General features: G+C 39.9%; 1 protein-coding gene across 1 annotated transcript in view; it reads left to right on the top strand.

The window, feature by feature from the left end:
- The window catches only part of SHC3 (SHC adaptor protein 3), a 63,157-nt gene that overhangs the window by 22,890 nt on the left and 21,468 nt on the right, over positions 1-18,799 (top strand). The window contains exons 2-4 of the mRNA XM_074165922.1: positions 947-1,017; positions 15,873-15,936; positions 17,820-17,939. Coding sequence (XP_074022023.1) covers positions 947-1,017; positions 15,873-15,936; positions 17,820-17,939 — 255 coding nt within the window. The remainder of the gene's footprint in view (positions 1-946; positions 1,018-15,872; positions 15,937-17,819; positions 17,940-18,799) is intronic.

Below are 18,799 nucleotides of genomic sequence, written 5' to 3'. Positions count from 1 at the left end.
ATCCTTGTTTACCCTGACTTTCAAATGTCAGGTGTGTGGCTGAGTACTTGACCTACATGCAAAGATACTGCCATGGGATATGTTAGTCATGAGTTGGTTTGTACGAAGCCACTATCCAAATGTCTGACAAGAGCTGTAGCTGCATGTAGGCTTTAGCACATGCAAATTATGCCCACTTTTGGAAGCAAGTCTAGAAGATTCACCTGACTTTTTCTCAGTCCTGTGATAGATAATGATATATTTTAACATATTTTCTAATGGTACTCCCTCTTCTTCATAGAGATGCAGGGCAGAAATCTGGGTCACTGGTCTTTTGCTGATATTAGCTAACCTTCACGTCATTCTTCTCTTGAATGACCCTGAAGCCATCTCCCAGCATGGATTATTAGTATATTTTGTTAGCATTTTCCTGTATCTTTATACTAGTGTCATTAGTGAAAATATTAAATCTCATCTATCCCCAAGCTGGTTATTAAGGAATCCTCTTTGGATTACTGGTGCTCTTTTTGGCTTTCCCTACTATATTTTACCTTTTTTGTACTAATGAGGCTTAGTTCTCTCCCTCTTAAATTAGATTTTCCTACTAACCAGTGCTAGATGAATTTGCTTTACTACACTTCCTTTTTCATTAATATTACTTTTTACTTTAGTTATCTTTAGATCTAAAATAGAAGAATTAAGAAAATTAAAAAGTACTTCAACACATTATGAAGTAGGCACAGTACAGTAATTAAAGTTATAAATATATGTTGAACCAAACTTGAGACTTAAATGAAATAAAATGTTTATGGAACATACAAGAACATAATCATAAAAACCTACCTGACACATAGGATAAATAAAATGTAAAAATAAGAGTTGTAAATGTCTTTTTATGATTCACTGCATTTCCTCCCAGAACTCAAGAATAATTTTATGTTTTCCAACTGTTTATTTTTCCTTACAGTACTTGGGGTGTATAGAAGTCTTACGTTCAATGAGATCTCTTGACTTCAATACTAGAACACAGATTGCAAGGTAAGCCTTTGTACAAGTACATTTCTTAAAACTTCTGAATTGTGTCCCCAAAGTGGAAAGTCCAGGAAGATGGTAAGACATGTAGTAAATAATTTTTGGATACCATAAGTCCACTTTTTAATTTTGCTTTTACAGGTAAATCTCTCACCTGGCATTAACATAGCTCCAACAGGGCTTTAGGGATATTTTCTTTGTGGTCTTTTGATGTGCCAGGAACTGCTTTAGAAAATTTTGGCCTGTTTGTTATGCTGTATAAGACACTTACCTGGGTACCAATTTCATGACATTTAAGCCAATGAGAATTAGAATACACTTAAAATCTTCAATGCATTTGTCAAAATTAGTCTAGAGAGCTGTTTTGGAAACACATGTTTCTAGGTCTTTATAGTAATTTCTTATGAAAATATGTCAGATTACAAACTGGCTGTACAAAGGATATAAATTAATACACATCACCACAATGATACCAGAGACATGAAAGAATGTTGTCTTTTCCAGTGTATGTAAGAAACAATGAACTGCAATTCTTTTAAACTTGCCATGGTATTTTTGTAAGAGCAGTACATCAATACAGCACTGTCTTAAGTGTCGATGAATCCTTTTTTTCCCTAGGACACTATTTCTGAGAACTATAGGAAATAGTGTTTTGCAGGCATTTTCACTTGAAAAGCTGAGCTTATTGATTTCAGAGAGCTGTAGTACCGATGTCGTCTAGCAACTGGAGGCCACACTTTCAAATTCTGGCATTGAAATAAGGAAGTAATCCTTTCCAAAGGAACACATATAAAGTGAAATGACTGGATGCAGTGCTTGAATTTCACCGCTTTGAGGCGTCTTGCAGTTGCAGATAATCTATCATAAACGATTTGTTATTCCATAGACAGCTAGATATTCCTTTTATTAAATGAGAAAAATTACTTATTTTTAGGCTTGGATGCTGATTGTATGGCATTGACTTTGAGTTACAATTGCATACAGCACCTTTGAATTGGACCCCATGACTGCTTGCAAAATCTTAATCATTAATTTGTGAAACTACTGCATTGATGAGGGGCATAAAAGCACGAGGACAGGTAAATGACAGAATTCTGGTTTCAGGCAATCTAGACTATGGAGACATTTGAGAATTTTACTACTGTAGTTTTTTAAACTCATCACGTACATTTCTGGGGTATTTGCAGCAGTGATCTTTTGAAATTATTTCATGTCTAAGCAGACTCGTAGTTCCAATGCAGGTGGCACACTTTTATTTACCACTTGAAAATTAAATTATACTGATCTATGAAACAGTTGTGATCGTTACTGTATTTGTATTCTGTATCTAAAGGTGAACCAAATTTGGCTTTATTTTTCTGTACAGCATATTTCAATATATGTTTTCATTGGAATAGTATTGCACTTCTCTTTTTATCTAGCTTAAAGGCACAGCTCTCCCATTAATGCTTAAGCATATTTGCTGATCTAGAGCAATATGGTCTGCACAAAGCATCTTTATCTTATAGTTCTTTCAATACAAAAGTGATTCTTGGCTTTTACTGTGAAACAGACTTGGAATTATGTTTTTTTTTTGTTGAAGTTATAGCATATTTGACTACACGGTGGGCATTTTCTTGGCTCATCTTCCTCTGACCATATCTTCCTGTTATTTCGCATTTGCAATTTTCTGTTTATCCTAAAACAATGAAGACTCATTAACTCATCATTCTGATTATGTAGTTTCTGATCTAAAACTTTATTGAAAGTAGGAGTTTTTAGGTGACCTTTGAATCAAGATCTAGCATCTCAATCTGCATTTCATTAATTCATCTGGCTCTAGAAATCCCCATGGCATGTCTTAAGTTTTAAGTACCCATAGGAAACAGTCTGTGCCATGCTTTCTCGTGTCACATTTCACATACAAGCCTATTCTTTATTAATAAAATATTATTAAGGAATTATTAAAATTCACATTTGCTGATTAACTTCCTCGTGTGCGTTAAGAAACATAACATAGGCCTCAAGGTATGTAGTGAATTAATAAGGCTGATGTTCTGATATTACAGGCACCAATTCCCTCTTAAGAAAACACCTGGCACCAAATGGTCTGTGAAACCCTTTGATTCCAAATAAAATAAAAGTACTTAAAGTTACATTTATGTCTACTTGTGTCATACATTTATACTTACGTATGTCCATTGCTGATTTCTCTGCAACCTGGCACTAGTAAGAAAACTTGTCTTGTAACCTGACAGCTCATCATGGAGTGGGGCTGAGGCTTGGGTCTGTAGATCTAGTAATGTTATCCGTGAGTGCTCCAGCTGAGGAACCTAGATGCAGTAAAACCTTTTCTGTGTATGGGGCACCTTAAACTTCTCTGTACTGTTTCCCATAACTGGAGAAACAGATGTCAAGGCAGCTCTGATCCCTTTCTGACCCATAACTTACGTGATCCTACTGCATGTGTTACACCTGTTTAATCTGTTATTTTTTGCAAGATCTTGCAAAACACATCATAGAAGAAAATGATCTGTCTTGGGCCCATATGGCTTCTGGTATTATGCAGTATTTAGTAAGCAAAATTAAAAAAAAACAGTTAGAAAAGATGAGGCAAATTGCCTGATTCAGTGTGGAAGTCTGGATGCACGTCTTCCTAATAAGCACACATCGTGCTTGACACATATATTACTCCCTTTCTAGCATTGCATCACATCCCTGTCCCTGCCTGCTTTCTTACCCTTGCTTTTCCTCCGTTTGGAGACCTCAAACATAGGAAGTTTGCTTTTTTTCTGTCTTTGGGTTATTGCATATGTCACTTTATATCGCTGCTAGCATTGATAAGGAACGAAGCCCCAAAGTAAGATGCATCATCAATTCCTAGAAGCAAAAATATTCTGTGGCTCAGTCATGGGAGGGTGAGATGTGTAGTCTCTGGCTCTGCTGCAAACATTGGGTGTTATTTTGGAGAAACCATTAGTCCCAGTCACAGACAACTGTGTAATTAAATGAATTAGTGCTTGCAGAGGGCACTTAAAGCATCATGTGAGCATTTAGAAATAACTTAAAAATTGGGATAAAATTTCCAGTTATCTAGAGAATTAGGCACCCATTCTAAATAAAAAGGTAATGGGGAAAGGTCATCCACATGTTTTGAATGGCTTTGAAAATGCCAGTTGTCATAATTAATACATTAGGAAATTATATACATCAGTACGTATACATGGACCAGTCTGACAAATGAAGAACTGTGACTTCAACTCCAGGAACTGTCTTGAAGCCCCTGTGTACATGGTTTGGTCAGCAATCTTTCCTGCCTTGTCACAATCATGGGAAAATCAACCCATGCCATCTGATGCTGTCGTACCTGGCCTGTGACTTGGTTTTGGTTTGCTTTTTCCCTTTTTGTAAATTAAAATGTAAAAACTTACAGAAATACATTTATCTTAAAGCAGTGATCAATTCCAGCTGGAATGTATGGAGCTTCACCTGGGAATGGATGAAGACAAGACAGAGAGCTTATGGGTCAGGATTAAAGGGAGCAAGGGGGCAGGTGATGTTACAGTAGGAGTCTGCTACAGGCCACCAGATCAAAGTGACAGCGAGGATGTGGCCCTCTACAAACAGATAGGGGCAGCATCGCGCTCACACGCTCTGGTCCTCATGGGGGACTTCAACCACCCCGACATCTGTTGGAAGGACAACACAGCAGAGCACAGGAAATCCAGGAAGTTCTTGGAATGTGTCAACGACAACTTTCTTCTACAAATAATAGAGGAACCAACGAGGAAAGGAGCAGTGCTGGACCTTGTCCTCACCAACAAGGAGGGGCTGGTCGGGAATGTCAAATTCAAGCGTAGCCTCGACTGCAGTGACCATGAGATGATAGAATTCAAGATTCATAAGGCAGCAAGGAGGGTGCGCAGCAAGCTGGCTACCCTGGACTTCAAAAGAGCAGACTTTGATCTCCTGAGAGATCTGATTGGTAAGGTAGCGTGGGAAAAAGAACTGGAAGGGAGAGGGGCCCAAAAAAGCTGGGTGGTATTTAAGGATTGCCTCCTCCAAGCTCAGGAGAGGTGCATCCCAAAAAAGAAGAAATCGGGCAAAATAGCCAGTAGGCCGGCGTGGATGAACAAGGAACTGCTGGACAAACTCAGGACCAAAAAGGAGGCCTATAGAGGGTGGAAGCAGGGAAAGGTAGACTGGGAAGAATACAGAGAAGCTGTCCGAGTCACCAGAAACCTGATCAGGCAAGCGAAAGCCCAGGCAGAACTAAATCTAGCCAGGGATGTGAAAAATAACAAGAAGAACTTCTATAGATATATCAGGGATAAAAATAAGACGAGGGAAGCTGTGGGTCCCCTCCGGAAGGAAACGGGAGACCTGGTCACCCAGGATATGGATAAGGCTGAGCTACTGAATGACTTCTTTGCCTCAGTCTTCACTGGCAAGGGCCCTAACCACACTGCCCAAGTCACGGAGGGCAAGAACAGGGGCTCTGGGAATGAAGAACCACCCACAGTACAAGAAGACGAGGTTCGAGACCTCTTAAAGAACCTGAAGGTGCATAAATCCATGGGACCTGATGAAATCCATCCACAGGTCCTGAGAGAACTGGCGGACGAAGTTGCTAAGCCCCTCTCCATCATATTTGAGAAATCGTGGCAGTCTGGTGAAGTTCCCACTGACTGGAAAAAAGGGAACATAACTCCAATATTCAAAAAAGGAAACAAAGAAGACCCGGGAAACTACAGGCCGGTCAGTCTCACCTCTGTGCCTGGCAAGATCATGGAGCAGATCCTCCTGAAATCCTTGCTAAGGCACATGGAGAATAAAGAAGTGATTGGAAACAGCCAACATGGCTTCACCAAGGGCAAATCGTGCCTGACAAATTTGTGGCCTTTTACAATACTGCCACAGACTTGGTAGACAAGGGCAGAGCGACTGACGTCATTTACCTGGACTTATGCAAAACATTTGACACTGTCCCGTACGACATCCTGGTCTCAAAATTGGAAACTCATGGATTCGATGGATGGACCACTCGGTGGATAAGGAACTGGCTGGATGGCCGCATCCAAAGGGTTACAATCAATGGCTCAATGTCCAGGTGGCGGCCAGTAACGAGTGGTGTTCCGCAGGGGTCGGTACTGGGACCAGTACTATTTAACATCTTTGTCGGTGATATGGACAGTGGGATAGAGTGCACCCTCAGCAAGTTTGCTGATGACACCAAGCTCGGTGGCGCAGTTGACACGCTGGAGGGAAGGGATGCCATCCAGAGGGACCTAGACAGGCTGGAGAGGTGGGCTTGTGCAAATTGCATGAAGTTCAACCAAGCCAAGTGCAGGGTCCTGCACCTGGGACGTGGCAACCCCAGGCACAAATACAAGTTGGGTGGAGAATGGCTGGAGAGCAGCCCCGAGGAGAAGGACTTGGGAGTGCTTATGGATGAGAAGCTCAACATGAGCCGGCAATGTGCACTGGCAGCCCAGAGAGCCAACCGTGTCCTGGGCTGCATCAGGAGAAGTGTGGCCAGCAGGTCTCGCGAGGTGATTCTGCCCCTCTACTCTGCGCTCGTGAGACCCCTCCTGGAGTACTGTGTCCAGCTTTGGAGTCCTCAACACAGAAAGGACATGGACCTGTTGGAACGGGTCCAGCGGAGGGCCACGAGGATGATCAGAGGGATGGAGCACCTCTCCTATGAAGACAGACTGAGAGAGCTGGGGTTGTTCAGCCTGGAGAAGAGAAGGCTCCGGGGAGACCTTATAACAGCCTATCAATACCTGAAGGGAGCCTACAGAAGAGCTGAAGAGGGACTCTTTGTCAGGAAGAGTGGTGACAGGACAAGGGGCAATGGTTTTAAATTGGAAGAGAAGAGATTTAGATTAGATATAAGGAAGAAATTCTTTACAGTGAGGGTGGTGAGGCACTGGAACAGGTTGCCCAGGGAAGTTGTGGATGCCCCATCCCTGGAAGTGTTCAAGGCCAGGCTGGATGGGGCTTTGAGCAACCTGCTCTAGTGAGAGGTGTCCCTGCCCATGGCAGGGGGGTTGGAACTAGATGATCTTTAAGGTCCTTTCCAACTCTAGCCATTCTGTGATTCTATGATTCTATGATCAAGCACTTTCACTTGTCATACTCTTCATTGGATCTTAGCAACCTTGCTGGTGCCTGACACAAGGTATTGTTATCCTCATTTTGGATCTGATTTGAGGAAAAATGAACAGCAATGTACAATTTATGATGGATTTTTCCCTTTATCATTACACATTTGAAGTTTCAATATTCTTTCACAACAGGAGAAAAAGGAGAACTAGAGTAGTGTTAATCAGTTGTATTGTATTTATTCTTTTGTGTAATGAATGTAATGTCATGTAAATTCTTAAGCAAATAAATGGATGCAGAAGTTAAGGGCCAGCAATTATGCATAGTGATAAATAAAAGCCAGCTGAATCCACATGTTGCATCATTAATTATCTGGTAATAATTCTTGTAACACATGTGAAGTTGACATGACTTTCTTGGGCAGCAAGATGAACAGAAGCATTTAATTTTCAACATAGCAGAGGAACAGGAGGACTAGCAGGCAAGTCTACTGAGCTAACTGCAGGTGGCAAGTGGTCCTAAGTTCATCTGAAACCTACCATCATCGTTACAGAAAGCGGCCACCCACCCTTAAGCTTGTGTGGCCAGGCCCTTTGTGCCCTCAGGCTGTTTATTAAAAATAAAAAATAAAAATCAGGTAAAATTCTTTTATAACGTGCAGTGTTTGCAGTTCGTAGAATATGTTTGTACGCTTATTGTTAAATCTGTTATGGTGTAATGAGTCTTCACTACTGTGTTGTATGCATGAGTGTAGTTATGCACTATATTGAATTAGAATAATATTGCATGCACTGTTTGTTGTACAAGTGTCTGGACTAGTAGGCTGCATGTTCATTGGTATCTAATTGAATGCAATCAGTTTACTGCATGCAGCTTCAGAAAGTCACACCTCCCCAGGCTAAGTAAAACATTATATTGCATGCTGTGTTAATAGCAAGTAGGTCAGAGAACCAGAATACTTCATATCAGCAGTGGACCTGAATCCGAACTCCGATCCCAACACTCTCCATGAACTCTGTTGGGCTGAACAATTTGTAAGAGATTCGTCTCCTGATTTTGGGTCTGATCTTTATTAATTGTGAAAACCAAACCCATTTATGTCTATATACCAAGCTCCTGGATGGGAGATGATGGAAATCCAGATTTTAGAGCTGGGTTCGAGTCCAGTGCTAAACAGTATGAATGAAGTTCACCTGATGTAGTCTCTCAGCCATATCTGTATTCTTTGCAGAAATTTACTGTCACCAAACATCAATGAAAAAAGGATGGAAGACATTGGAAAGGAAGTGTTACCTCCATGATTTTTAAAGGCGGCTAGGTAATGTGTTATCTGCAGTGAATTCTGTATTCAGTCTGCTCCTTAACATGCTCTCTTGCTTGGAAGGTGAGTGTGGTTCACCCTTGCTTTCTGCTATGTGGACTCTGGACAGGTGGTAGGGTTTAGGGGATGGTGCTTAGGGAATGGCAGAACATGAATAGCCGCACCACAGTCTAGGTACACAGCTGTATGTGAATGAGTATCCTCTTTCCTTGTGCACATCTGCTTCAGGACCAAAGCTCAGGGAGGCATGGGGTCCTGACTAGTGTTCTGTTCACCAGGAAGCCGGGTTCCCAAAAGTGGGTGGGGACATCCTTATAATTCATACAGCACACTTCTAAATGGGGCAATGACAGCTATTGTGCCTGATACTGTCAGGGCATAATTTACATTTGCTAGTTTAGGTGTCATTAGCACAGAAATGTGTTAGAATAAATAGGATTTTGTATGTTTAACATTTAATTGTTTCATTTTCAATGTAATATTAGTGGGGAAAATTTTAGCTAATATTTGGATTAATCTGAGTAATATATGGTACTGCAAAGTCCGAGTGAGAATAATTAATTGAGTTCCACCATTCACTTGCCTTTGTGAGAAAGCAAAGAGCCTGTCAAGGAATGGGGAAAGTGGAGAGTTGAAAGCCAAATGGTGAGGGAAGCAGTAATGGCTACAGCTGTACACTGGGTTTTCAGAAAGCTAGTGACTCCACTTCCTCCTGCAGAAGCAGGAGGATTGAGGCAGAGTGGTCTTAAGATATTTTAAATGCAAATCACAATGCAAATTTAACAACTGCCTAGCACCTTGGAAACAGACACTTTCAAGTTCTTCTGCTAATAACACCCAGCAGTTTGATTACACAGAGAATCAAAAACATAAGGTATTTGAGGGTCATTTATATGACATGTCCAGTCACACCAGACAGTTTGTCACAACTGGACAGTCTTTTTGGCAAATACGGCTTCTATATTTATAAGATGTCATATAACTTATGGGGTTATTTGAAAGGGCAGTGTCAGAACTTCAGTCCTCTAATAAAAAAGAGGTTTTGGAAGATCTCTATCTCCAAAGTCTGGCTTTGGACATGAAGCCAATTAGAGGTTAGTGAAAAGTATTTGTTAGACTAAATTTTTTCATTTTACTTTTGTAAGGTTTCCTATGCCTTCCTTTGAAATACCTGCTATGGGCTACTTTTTAGAGAAAAGATAATATAGTAAATGACCTGAGGCTGGACCCAGTTTGGAGGTTACTATGATCCTGATTTAGCAACAGAAGACAGTTTTAATTTCTCTCTCTCCATCTCCCTGATCACTGCTAGATTAAACAGACCAGGCTGAGTGTAAAAAAGCCTGAAGGTTAAAAAAGATGTTAAAGGATTGGAGCTACCTAACAGATGTAAAACTCCAAGTACATTTTTCTCTAGTTTTTTTGCTATCATTGACTTTGCTCTTGATAGATGGAGGGTTGTGCAGAAGGAAGGCTTTTGTAGGTAAGCATTCAACATCAAGGTTTTGTACACCCCCACTTTATGTTCATAAAAGCTGCAACCAGTATTTTAAGAGGTTTCCTCTTTCAAAGGTACCCCAAATTTTGGACCAAGATTGTCAGAGTCTAAATAATGGTTAATTGCAGACATATATGATTGTGTTCTCAGCAGTGGAGGAGCAGCTGTATGCCTCTTTGGCGTCTCCTGTTGGCGGTGTACATTTGTCATAGCTATAAGGAAAAATGAATGTTTCTTCCAGTTTTGTATGTGCATGCAGACTGAAGAGATATATCTAAAATAGTTGTGTTACTGGATAAACAGTTTCACTCTACACATCTAAAACTAAACCCATTGTTCAGAACTGCTCTATTAGAAGAAGGCATCAAGATCAGATAGATTTCTTTGTTACTGATTAATGAAACAGAATTTCTGAAACTTACTTGCATGTTACAAAAGAAGGTACAGATTGTACTGAAGTTGCCTCAAGTATTCCTTGAAGTTAGATCATCTATAAATACTGAGAACAGAGCTGTCGTAGAGCATAGCAATGGATAAGAAGATTGTTGGCAGTAAAAGCAAGAGTCCTCTCAAATGCATGGACTTCTGTTATCAGATTGATCGAAGTCTCACACTGAAGATGAAGGAGTGTAAGAATAACAACCATTGGGTAGCTTGCATACTACATACTTAATAGCATGTGGTACTCTATGTCTAACAGTTGCCATAGCCAACTGTTTTACTATGTAAAGTTTATTCAATAAACCAAAAATGAAGTTGGCCAGCTTCCTTTCATTTTCTGCTTGTAGATTTTCTACATGTGAAAAAACTCCATTTCAAGAAACAAAATGAGGAGCTGAGGGGAAGAAAAGGAGTCGTCATCTCCTTGCTCTGCGAGTGACAACAGCTTGCATGACATATCTGCCAATGTTGCCTTATTCCACAAACCTTTTCTTCCAGGCTTTCTGTCACGTATGTGGTCAGAACAGGCTTCACTTCAGTCGGACTGCTGTGGCAAATGGTCTCTGTGCTGCTTTCTAGGGGGGTTCCCCTGCAGGGGTACTCCTGGCATGGTACTCTGAATTCGTGGCAGTAGGCGCATCCGCTCCACACAATTGGCCTCCCCTTCCTATCCATATTCTCTGTTCCATTTTCCTTAGCTACTTCTCCAGCCTTATATCTTCCAGACATGGTCAATTTGCCAGTTGGCATTTAAAGTTCTGTAAACGAGTAATATCCTGGTTTAGTCTTCAGAGCTTGTGAATGTCCTCTGTGCTTCTTCAGACAGCACGTGCTCATTTTGCTTGTTTTCCAAATGAACAAATAATATTTCAATTATTAAACTGATTTCTAAAAAAGTATTTTTGGTCTCTGTTTTTTTCTTTTTCAGAAGCAAATTATTTTTACATTTGGTATAGACTTTATTTCTCCTCAGCAAATACTGGTACAACATGCGGCAATGATTTATGAATTATAAAAAACATTGGCAGGAATATAATACTGTTAAAAAAATAACTGGGAGCCTTCTGCACAGTTCTTCTAGACATGTCATGCTTTCATTTAAAAAATCCACCATTTGATGTTTGCTTTTTTAACCTGTGAAGCCCTACACTTTGCAGGTGGCAAAGATAAACTTGGAAACTGTAGGATACTAGAAGATATTGACAAGAGAATATTGGTAGTTTTCAAGCCTCATCATACAAAACATTTCACACTAAAAAACGAGTCACAGTTTCTTGTGTCAATATTTGAGATGGCTATACTTTTTCCAAATGCGTTGAGAAAATCTGTGCAATTTCTGTGTGTGCCTATCATTTCCCTGAAATATGAGTTCCAGAATTCTGGTTTTTAGTCAATTAAATTGTATTAATTAAACCAGCAACAACAAAACATAGCATCACAGCCAAAAAACCCACATTGAAAGCACAAGAAGGGAGGGTATTTTCATGGGATGGTGTTTCATAGAGGAACAGATTTGAGCTTCCTGAGTGGGCTACTTTATATAACAGTCAGAGTAAAATATGACTAAAGCTATAAAAAATATCAGGGCATTAACCTTTTTAATGGCAACGTAAAATGTCTTTTTTCTGTCTCAGAGAGATGTCAAGTCACTTTAAAGCAGAATAGGTCAGCCTCAGAAAATGCATATTTGTAATTTTTCACTGGATAAATTTGCATGCTGAAATTATATTCAAATTACACAACATGTATTGTGCCAAGAAAATGACTCCACAGTATGACCATCTGCAAAGCAGAAAATACTCTTGGACAGATTTGGAACTCAGCATGTAGACAGTACGGTACCGAATTTTACAAGAGATCAAGATAACTCTACACTGGTATTTATCTGAGCCTGGCTAATGAAACAGCATGTGGCTTAGAAAGGTGTAATGTGTGTCTACGTTGGATAACTTTGGTTTTGGTAAGGAAGCGAATAAAGTCACATCCAGGTTTTCCAAACTCTGTGCAACTGTTTAGCCATGCAGATATGTCCAGAATGTCTGCTTTTGCCTTCCTTAGACAAGTGTTTCCATGCATAAGTCAGGTAATGGCATTCTCAACCTAGCAGCAATATCTATTTCTGGGCTTGACTTGTGGCTAAGACGTTCATACTGCAGAGGCATTTGCAAATTTGATTTGCTGCAAAAAAAGCTTATGTCTGCCCTGTGCTGCCGAGCCAAAAAGAAGTCTTTAGGATGTCTTTTCCACATCACCAGGCTATCTGTATAAAGATCTCGCCCCTAAATGATCTAGAATATTCTGAACAGAGAGATGAAGGAACCTTCCCCTGGAAAAAGTGGAAGATATTTGGCCGTCCTTTTTCATCCTGTTTTCATCAGATACTTCTTTAACACTTCTTAACTCACAGGTAGGAAAAGTACTGATCTTCTGTTGCAGGTACACAAAGAGTTGCTGCCAGGCTGCTCCGACCTTGTCTAGGCAGAATTGATCTATGAATATCTTTTCTGAAGTTCCCAGCATTTTCACCAAAAACATTGTTAAGTTAAACCCTGCAGTTGTTTGGGTACATTTAATATTCACAGAGTTTCAAAAACTAAAGCTAAAAAATTGTCAAATTCATGTTCAGATGTCTTTCCTCATCTCACATGTATCTCAACAAGTTGTCATCTTTCTCATGTCCTTCCCCACACTTCCAGTCTTCCTGCAGACTTTGGGAACACCAAGTTCAGTAAAACTGAGATATTTCACTAAAAGGAAGGCAGGTAGTTGGAAGATCTACAGCACTTAGTTACTGAGTGAGAGGATGTATATCCTAGCTTTTCAGCCACTTAGTGCTTTTACCGGTCTGCTGAGGCAGGGTGTACAAGCAGTAACCAAGGCTGTCTTGCCAACCCTCAGTCCTGGGCTTCAGCCTCTTCAGCTGGTGCATTTCCTCACCTACACTCAAGTGGCAGTTTTGATCAACAAGGTCCTTGAGTCAGATGGGTCTATTGTGTAACATGCTTTATATCTGATTATCAGGAGCTCGCAGGCAGAAGAGGTAGTAGCAAGACCACTACAAATCCCAGCCCTGTACCAGAAAAATAACAAGCTTGTAAGCATTTGTGTCAGGTGCAATGACCTGAAAATTCCCTTTTTTTCCTACCTGCTCCATGTTGCCATTAGGGAAAGAAGATGGTGGAAGCAAATAGGAAGAGAGAGGAAGTTACAGGCAAATGTAGCCCTCAAGCACAGTTCATATCTCTGAAATACAAATCCTTTTTGTGAGACACAAAACTTGTGAGGGATTGGAGTGCGCTAATCAGACCACTGGAGGAGACAAAGAAGATGACAAAAAGGCAGCTCAGACACACCTGGAGAAGCAAAATGCACAGGTCTGAAAGACAGCAGTAGGCTGGTGACTGCCACAGGCCTGGGCTTCCCACCCCATGGTCTGCAAAGGATTTGGATCGGTGCAAGAAACCACCAGTTGTGGGAAACCACAACTTTTAGCTCAGTAGCAAGGCTGAGGGGATGGCTCTGTATAACATAATGTCTATTTGCTTTTCCTCAGTCAAAGAAAAGCACTTTTGGTGGCAAAGAAGAATATTTCTTTTTCCTGATTACATTTTCAGGAGTGTCCTGTGTCTCAGTATCATGATGATCAGTGTGTGTGTGCTTGCTGTGCTGTATTTCTAAGATGCATCAGGGCTGCTCTGATTTTTACTTGCTTTGTAAGAAAAGTTAGTAGCTATTTTAAGTAAAACACTTGTTTGGAGACAAAGAAGCATTGTGCTAAATGTGGGAACTAAATAGAAGCGTTGAGCTGTGAGATGGAGTGCAGTTGTAGCTGTGATGGTCTGAGAGCATATGGAAGGCAGGGTTTGTAGCGAGAGGCAGTTTTATTAGATCAGCAGAGGTAGTTGGGGTTAAAAAAAAAAAAGAAAAAGACCAGTTGTGGAACAAAAAAGATCTCCTCTAGACCTGAAGATAGGATTGTGTGCCTGAAACCCTTTGTGACTCTCTCACTATAAATCTCACACTTTTTCAGAATGACAGGACTTTAAACCTGCTGCAAGGCCTGTTCCACCCCCACAACCACCACCCCAAAAAATTAATAAATTCATGCAATTCTTTCAGGTGATTCAAACTTTGAATTGGGCCCTAGGTAAAAGCGCCCAAGGTGTAGCAATTACTGATGGCAACCAGATGCATCTTTTACGTTTGCTGAGCCATTATATGTTGAATGCTGATACATATATGACATTTCTCTCCTGACTCACTTGTTGATCCTGTGCATTCACATAATGCGTAGTTGAAATATCCTGCACAAGGAATAAAATTAAAATAATTTATGTTTTTGTCAAGGTTGTGTTTCAAGATTTGGATTCTTTTGACTGTTCTTCGGCTTGTAGTTCGTCTCCCATTTTTTTTCTTTTTTTTCTTTCATAAAATATTTGCATGTTTTTAGGTCTAAATGTAATATAATTAGTTTCAGTCCATGTTCAAAGCACTTAAACAAGTTTAGAATTCACCTTTACTTGTCTCTGTGCAACCATTCTGTCTTACAGTATCAATGGGACGAGTCTGTTACAGCTTTGTAGCTAATGGTCACAGGAAGGTTTCTCAGTGCAGGGGAACAAATTCCAAATTCTGACCAGGTTGACTATTCAGTTAATAAGTCGTCAAATACTGAACGGATCTATAAGATTTGTTTGTAGCACTGTGATTTCAAGAGTTTTTGTATTACACTGTTACTCTTCTATGAGAGAGTGTGGATTCAAATTCATTTTCCACATGCATTTCTTTCACTCAGCCTGACTGCAATGGGAAGAATGAAGCCATATTAGAGAACTAAAGCAAAATGTTAGAATGGCATTAATTTTGCTTACAATGTAAAAATAGAGCCACAAATAAAATATTCAGATCACATTGAACAGATATCAATTAAAATTTTGTACACCACATGTATTGTATACAAAATGCATATTACCAGGAGTATTTTAGGGTTCTGATATTATCTAAAGCCAAATGGTTTTGCTCTGATTGGAAAAATGCATAGTATAGTAGTGAGAAAAATGATCGTTACTAACCCTTACATTACAAGAAAGCTTAAAAAAAAAAGAGTAAAGTGATGTTGATTACAGACATGTCTTTTGATCAGATTCCTTGTGGCTTAATAAGGTGCAAAGGTGAGACTTGGAAGATCGTATCAAGACAAATGCTCTAATTTAGGGTGAGAAAATGTCTTTTTTGCATTGCAAGAAAACATTTTTATCCTTTGTAGTTATCAAGATATTCTTCCTTACAGTAACTTCCTAACAGTAAGACTATTTACTGTCTTCTGCTTCACACTGAAGGAACCTAAATTTATATGGCACCTGTTTTAGCCTTGAGAGGAGAGTAACTGAGCTGATAACTATTCTCACTTGTGAGCAGAAATACAGTCTGAAGCTGTTCTCTCCCAGTGCATTTCAAGTATAATGAAGAAACCTACACATTCGTTTGCCATAAAGCTTTTTTCTGTCTCTTCAGGGAAGCAATCGGTCATGTTTGTGAAGCTGTGCCTGGTGCCAAAGGAGCCTTCAAGAAACGAAAGGTATTATTCTTTTCTTGTAGTGTGGTTGACTGTATTTTCTTAGTTCAACACAGAGGAGACGAGGCATAGCAGGCAGGTGACTTTAAAGCAACTTTGAGAATTGCAGATCATTAGTCATTTAAAATATTGGCTGTTTTCATCCACTGTATGTTGCCTCTTACCCTTTGGTCAGGATCTACTTTTATAGGCATCTAGAAGTATGAGTACATCTAAGGAAAAAGATTGTGGCTTGCCTTTATGTTTCTACAGTTGAAACCCCCTCCTTTTCCTTTTTTTTCTTTCATAGATTGCAGGCTTAAAACAAACAAAAAGGGATGCCTTTCCATACAATGCATGAGTAAGTTGTGGAAATATGTACTAGAAGCTACTGCAGAGCCCAAAAATATACATAGTTTTGAAAGTGATTAGATCTGTTCTTGGAGCTTAGCTCTACTGGTGACAATCATCTTGGAAATCATTGATTTCTGGAAATGGAGAGAACATACCAAATGACCCTTTGTTCCCTATGCTCTTTCCAAAAACATCTGTGGCCAATGCTTAGTGGCCAGCATTGACAGCAGGTCCAGTGGGCATTAGCCTGACGCACTTACTACTGTGTTTTTGTTCTTATTTGTGTGGTGGGAGTTAGGATCTGCGGGCAAGGAGTAGAGGAGGCCTCGAATTGGCTCCTGCAAGTGGCTCTGAACAGTCTTGCAGTGCCTGCTCTTCCAGGGGGCTGCTAACAAAGCTGGGATTTAATGCTAACTCTAAGGAAGGAGCATAGAAAGCAATTAATTATAGACCTTGTGTGTAGTGTTGGGCACAGGAGAACAGGCAGGTGAAGGAAAAGTTCTGTCTGCTTCCCCAGCTGCTCCATCATCTAGGCAGAATCCCAGCAGAAAGGGATAGGATGAAATCCCGCTTGTTTGCAATGGAGAATCTTCCCCTGGTAGTTAGGCATATGAGACAACATATGTCACAGCAAAATTGGTAAAATTTTCTCAGAAATTAAAATTGTTGCTCTTCCCCCTACCACCAAATTTATCTCATTGGAGTTTCTAGGTTCTCTGGCTTTTGTTTTTAAACCTGAAAGTAAAGAGGAAAATATCTTTTTCCTTGGAAAGCAAAATGACACAAAATGTCATTGGAAAAGTAGGTTGAACAGAGTCCCAAGTGCCTAGTGTGACACCTTGCTGTATTACTGGTTTTAGAAGCAATGTTGCTTATTAGTTATTGGAAAGAAATAGTGTTTTTAAAGTAAGTCTACAGGCTGAGAATAAAATTTGCCCAGCAACAGAATTTCAGATAAATTTTCCTAGTCTGTACTTTCCTCATGGTTTTGCCAGTAGCGTACAGAGGTTTTAGCCTATGGCTGGGCTTTTACCTACTGCTAAGAAGTCTACCAGCAAAAAGACACTGTGTACCACTTTCTGTGAGCACTCCATGAGTATTACGGGAGTCTGATTTTCCATGTGGGAAGGGCATAGAGCAATCAGTAGACACAGAGCAAACAACAGATTTCTTTTCAGGAGTTGAAGTTGTTTTTACAGAATAAGAACATGCCATTTTGAGATACTGACTTAAGGCATTCATCTTAGTCTGCTCACTTGGTCCCTTGATGAAGATGAGACTTTTCTATCTCACAAAACCCCCACTTTGTTAGGTCAAGGGTGGATGAATACTGGTCTAGCTATCATCATCATCATCATCATCATCAATAGTACTAGTAGTAATATAAATAAGAAATTATGTCCAGAGGAAAACAGCTGTTGCAATGAAATGATCTTTGAAAAGTCTGCAACTTTTTAGAAACCTTTAAAATTACAGCTAACCCTGCATATAATGAAGGTAATCCTAAATACACAGAGAACAAAAATGTGCTTTTTCCCCCTTCCCTCTCACAGCCACCAAGCAAAGTTCTTTCTAGCATCTTGGGAAAAAGCAATCTTCAGTTTGCAGGAATGAGCATAATGCTAAATATCTCCACCACCAGCTTAAACCTGATGACTCCTGATACAAAACAGGTAAGTGTAACTCTCATATTCATTTGTGAGGCTTTTGATGAACATCCTACTGCACAATTATTTGCTGTCTGCCAAAATACTCAGTTGCTCAAAGCTTTATTATTCCACAATAACATCTATAAAATGAATGAAAACAGCATATTAAGCATAGTAGGAGTCATGGTTTATTCTGGTAGTCAACACAGCTGTGATGAATTATTTTCTTCTTGCCATGTTTCGGATAGCTCAGTTTTGCTCTTAAAAGACCTATGACTTGAAATGGTATTTTCTGGTCCTGGGAGTTCTTGTTGGGTACAGTTACAAACTTTCCAAGTGTTAAAAGGGATGCATTTGCAATAAGTGATTAAAGGATTGAATGCACATCCCCGATTTTGTTGTCATTCTTCCCATTTACAGCCTTAAAGGGCAATCTCTTCCTGAGGCCTGCTAAAAATACAGCCTCGGGGGTTTTTGCAGGGCAGTGAAATGCCAGTGTTTAGAGAGACAAGGCAGCTTTTTTCAAGCAGCCCATTTCTTCCTCTTCATTGTGATGAAGGTACAGACAGACTTTGGGAAATCACTGCAGTGGATTGTGAATGATGTATGAGATGAGAAAAACCCTTGCTCAGGTTATATATAAAGTGAAAGCAGACAGACATGCGCAGTAACTCCTGTGCTATTTGCTGTGAGACACATACTGCGTTAGGGCATGCAACTTTCTGCCCAGATACAGCTAGAGAGGGAAAAAAAAAACCATTGCAGCTGTCCTTAGGAGCCTCAGGATTAAAGAGTATGAAAGAATGCATACAATGTCTATTAAAAAACTTGCTGTTTATTATGTTTTCATTAATTTATCTTCATTATTATCCTTATTTAGAAAG

Source organism: Numenius arquata, chromosome Z (assembly GCF_964106895.1).
Source record: "Numenius arquata chromosome Z, bNumArq3.hap1.1, whole genome shotgun sequence".
Lineage (NCBI taxonomy): Eukaryota > Metazoa > Chordata > Aves > Charadriiformes > Scolopacidae > Numenius > Numenius arquata.
The sequence above is the reverse complement of the archived record's forward strand: the minus strand, read 5'-3'. Positions and strand labels throughout refer to the sequence as shown.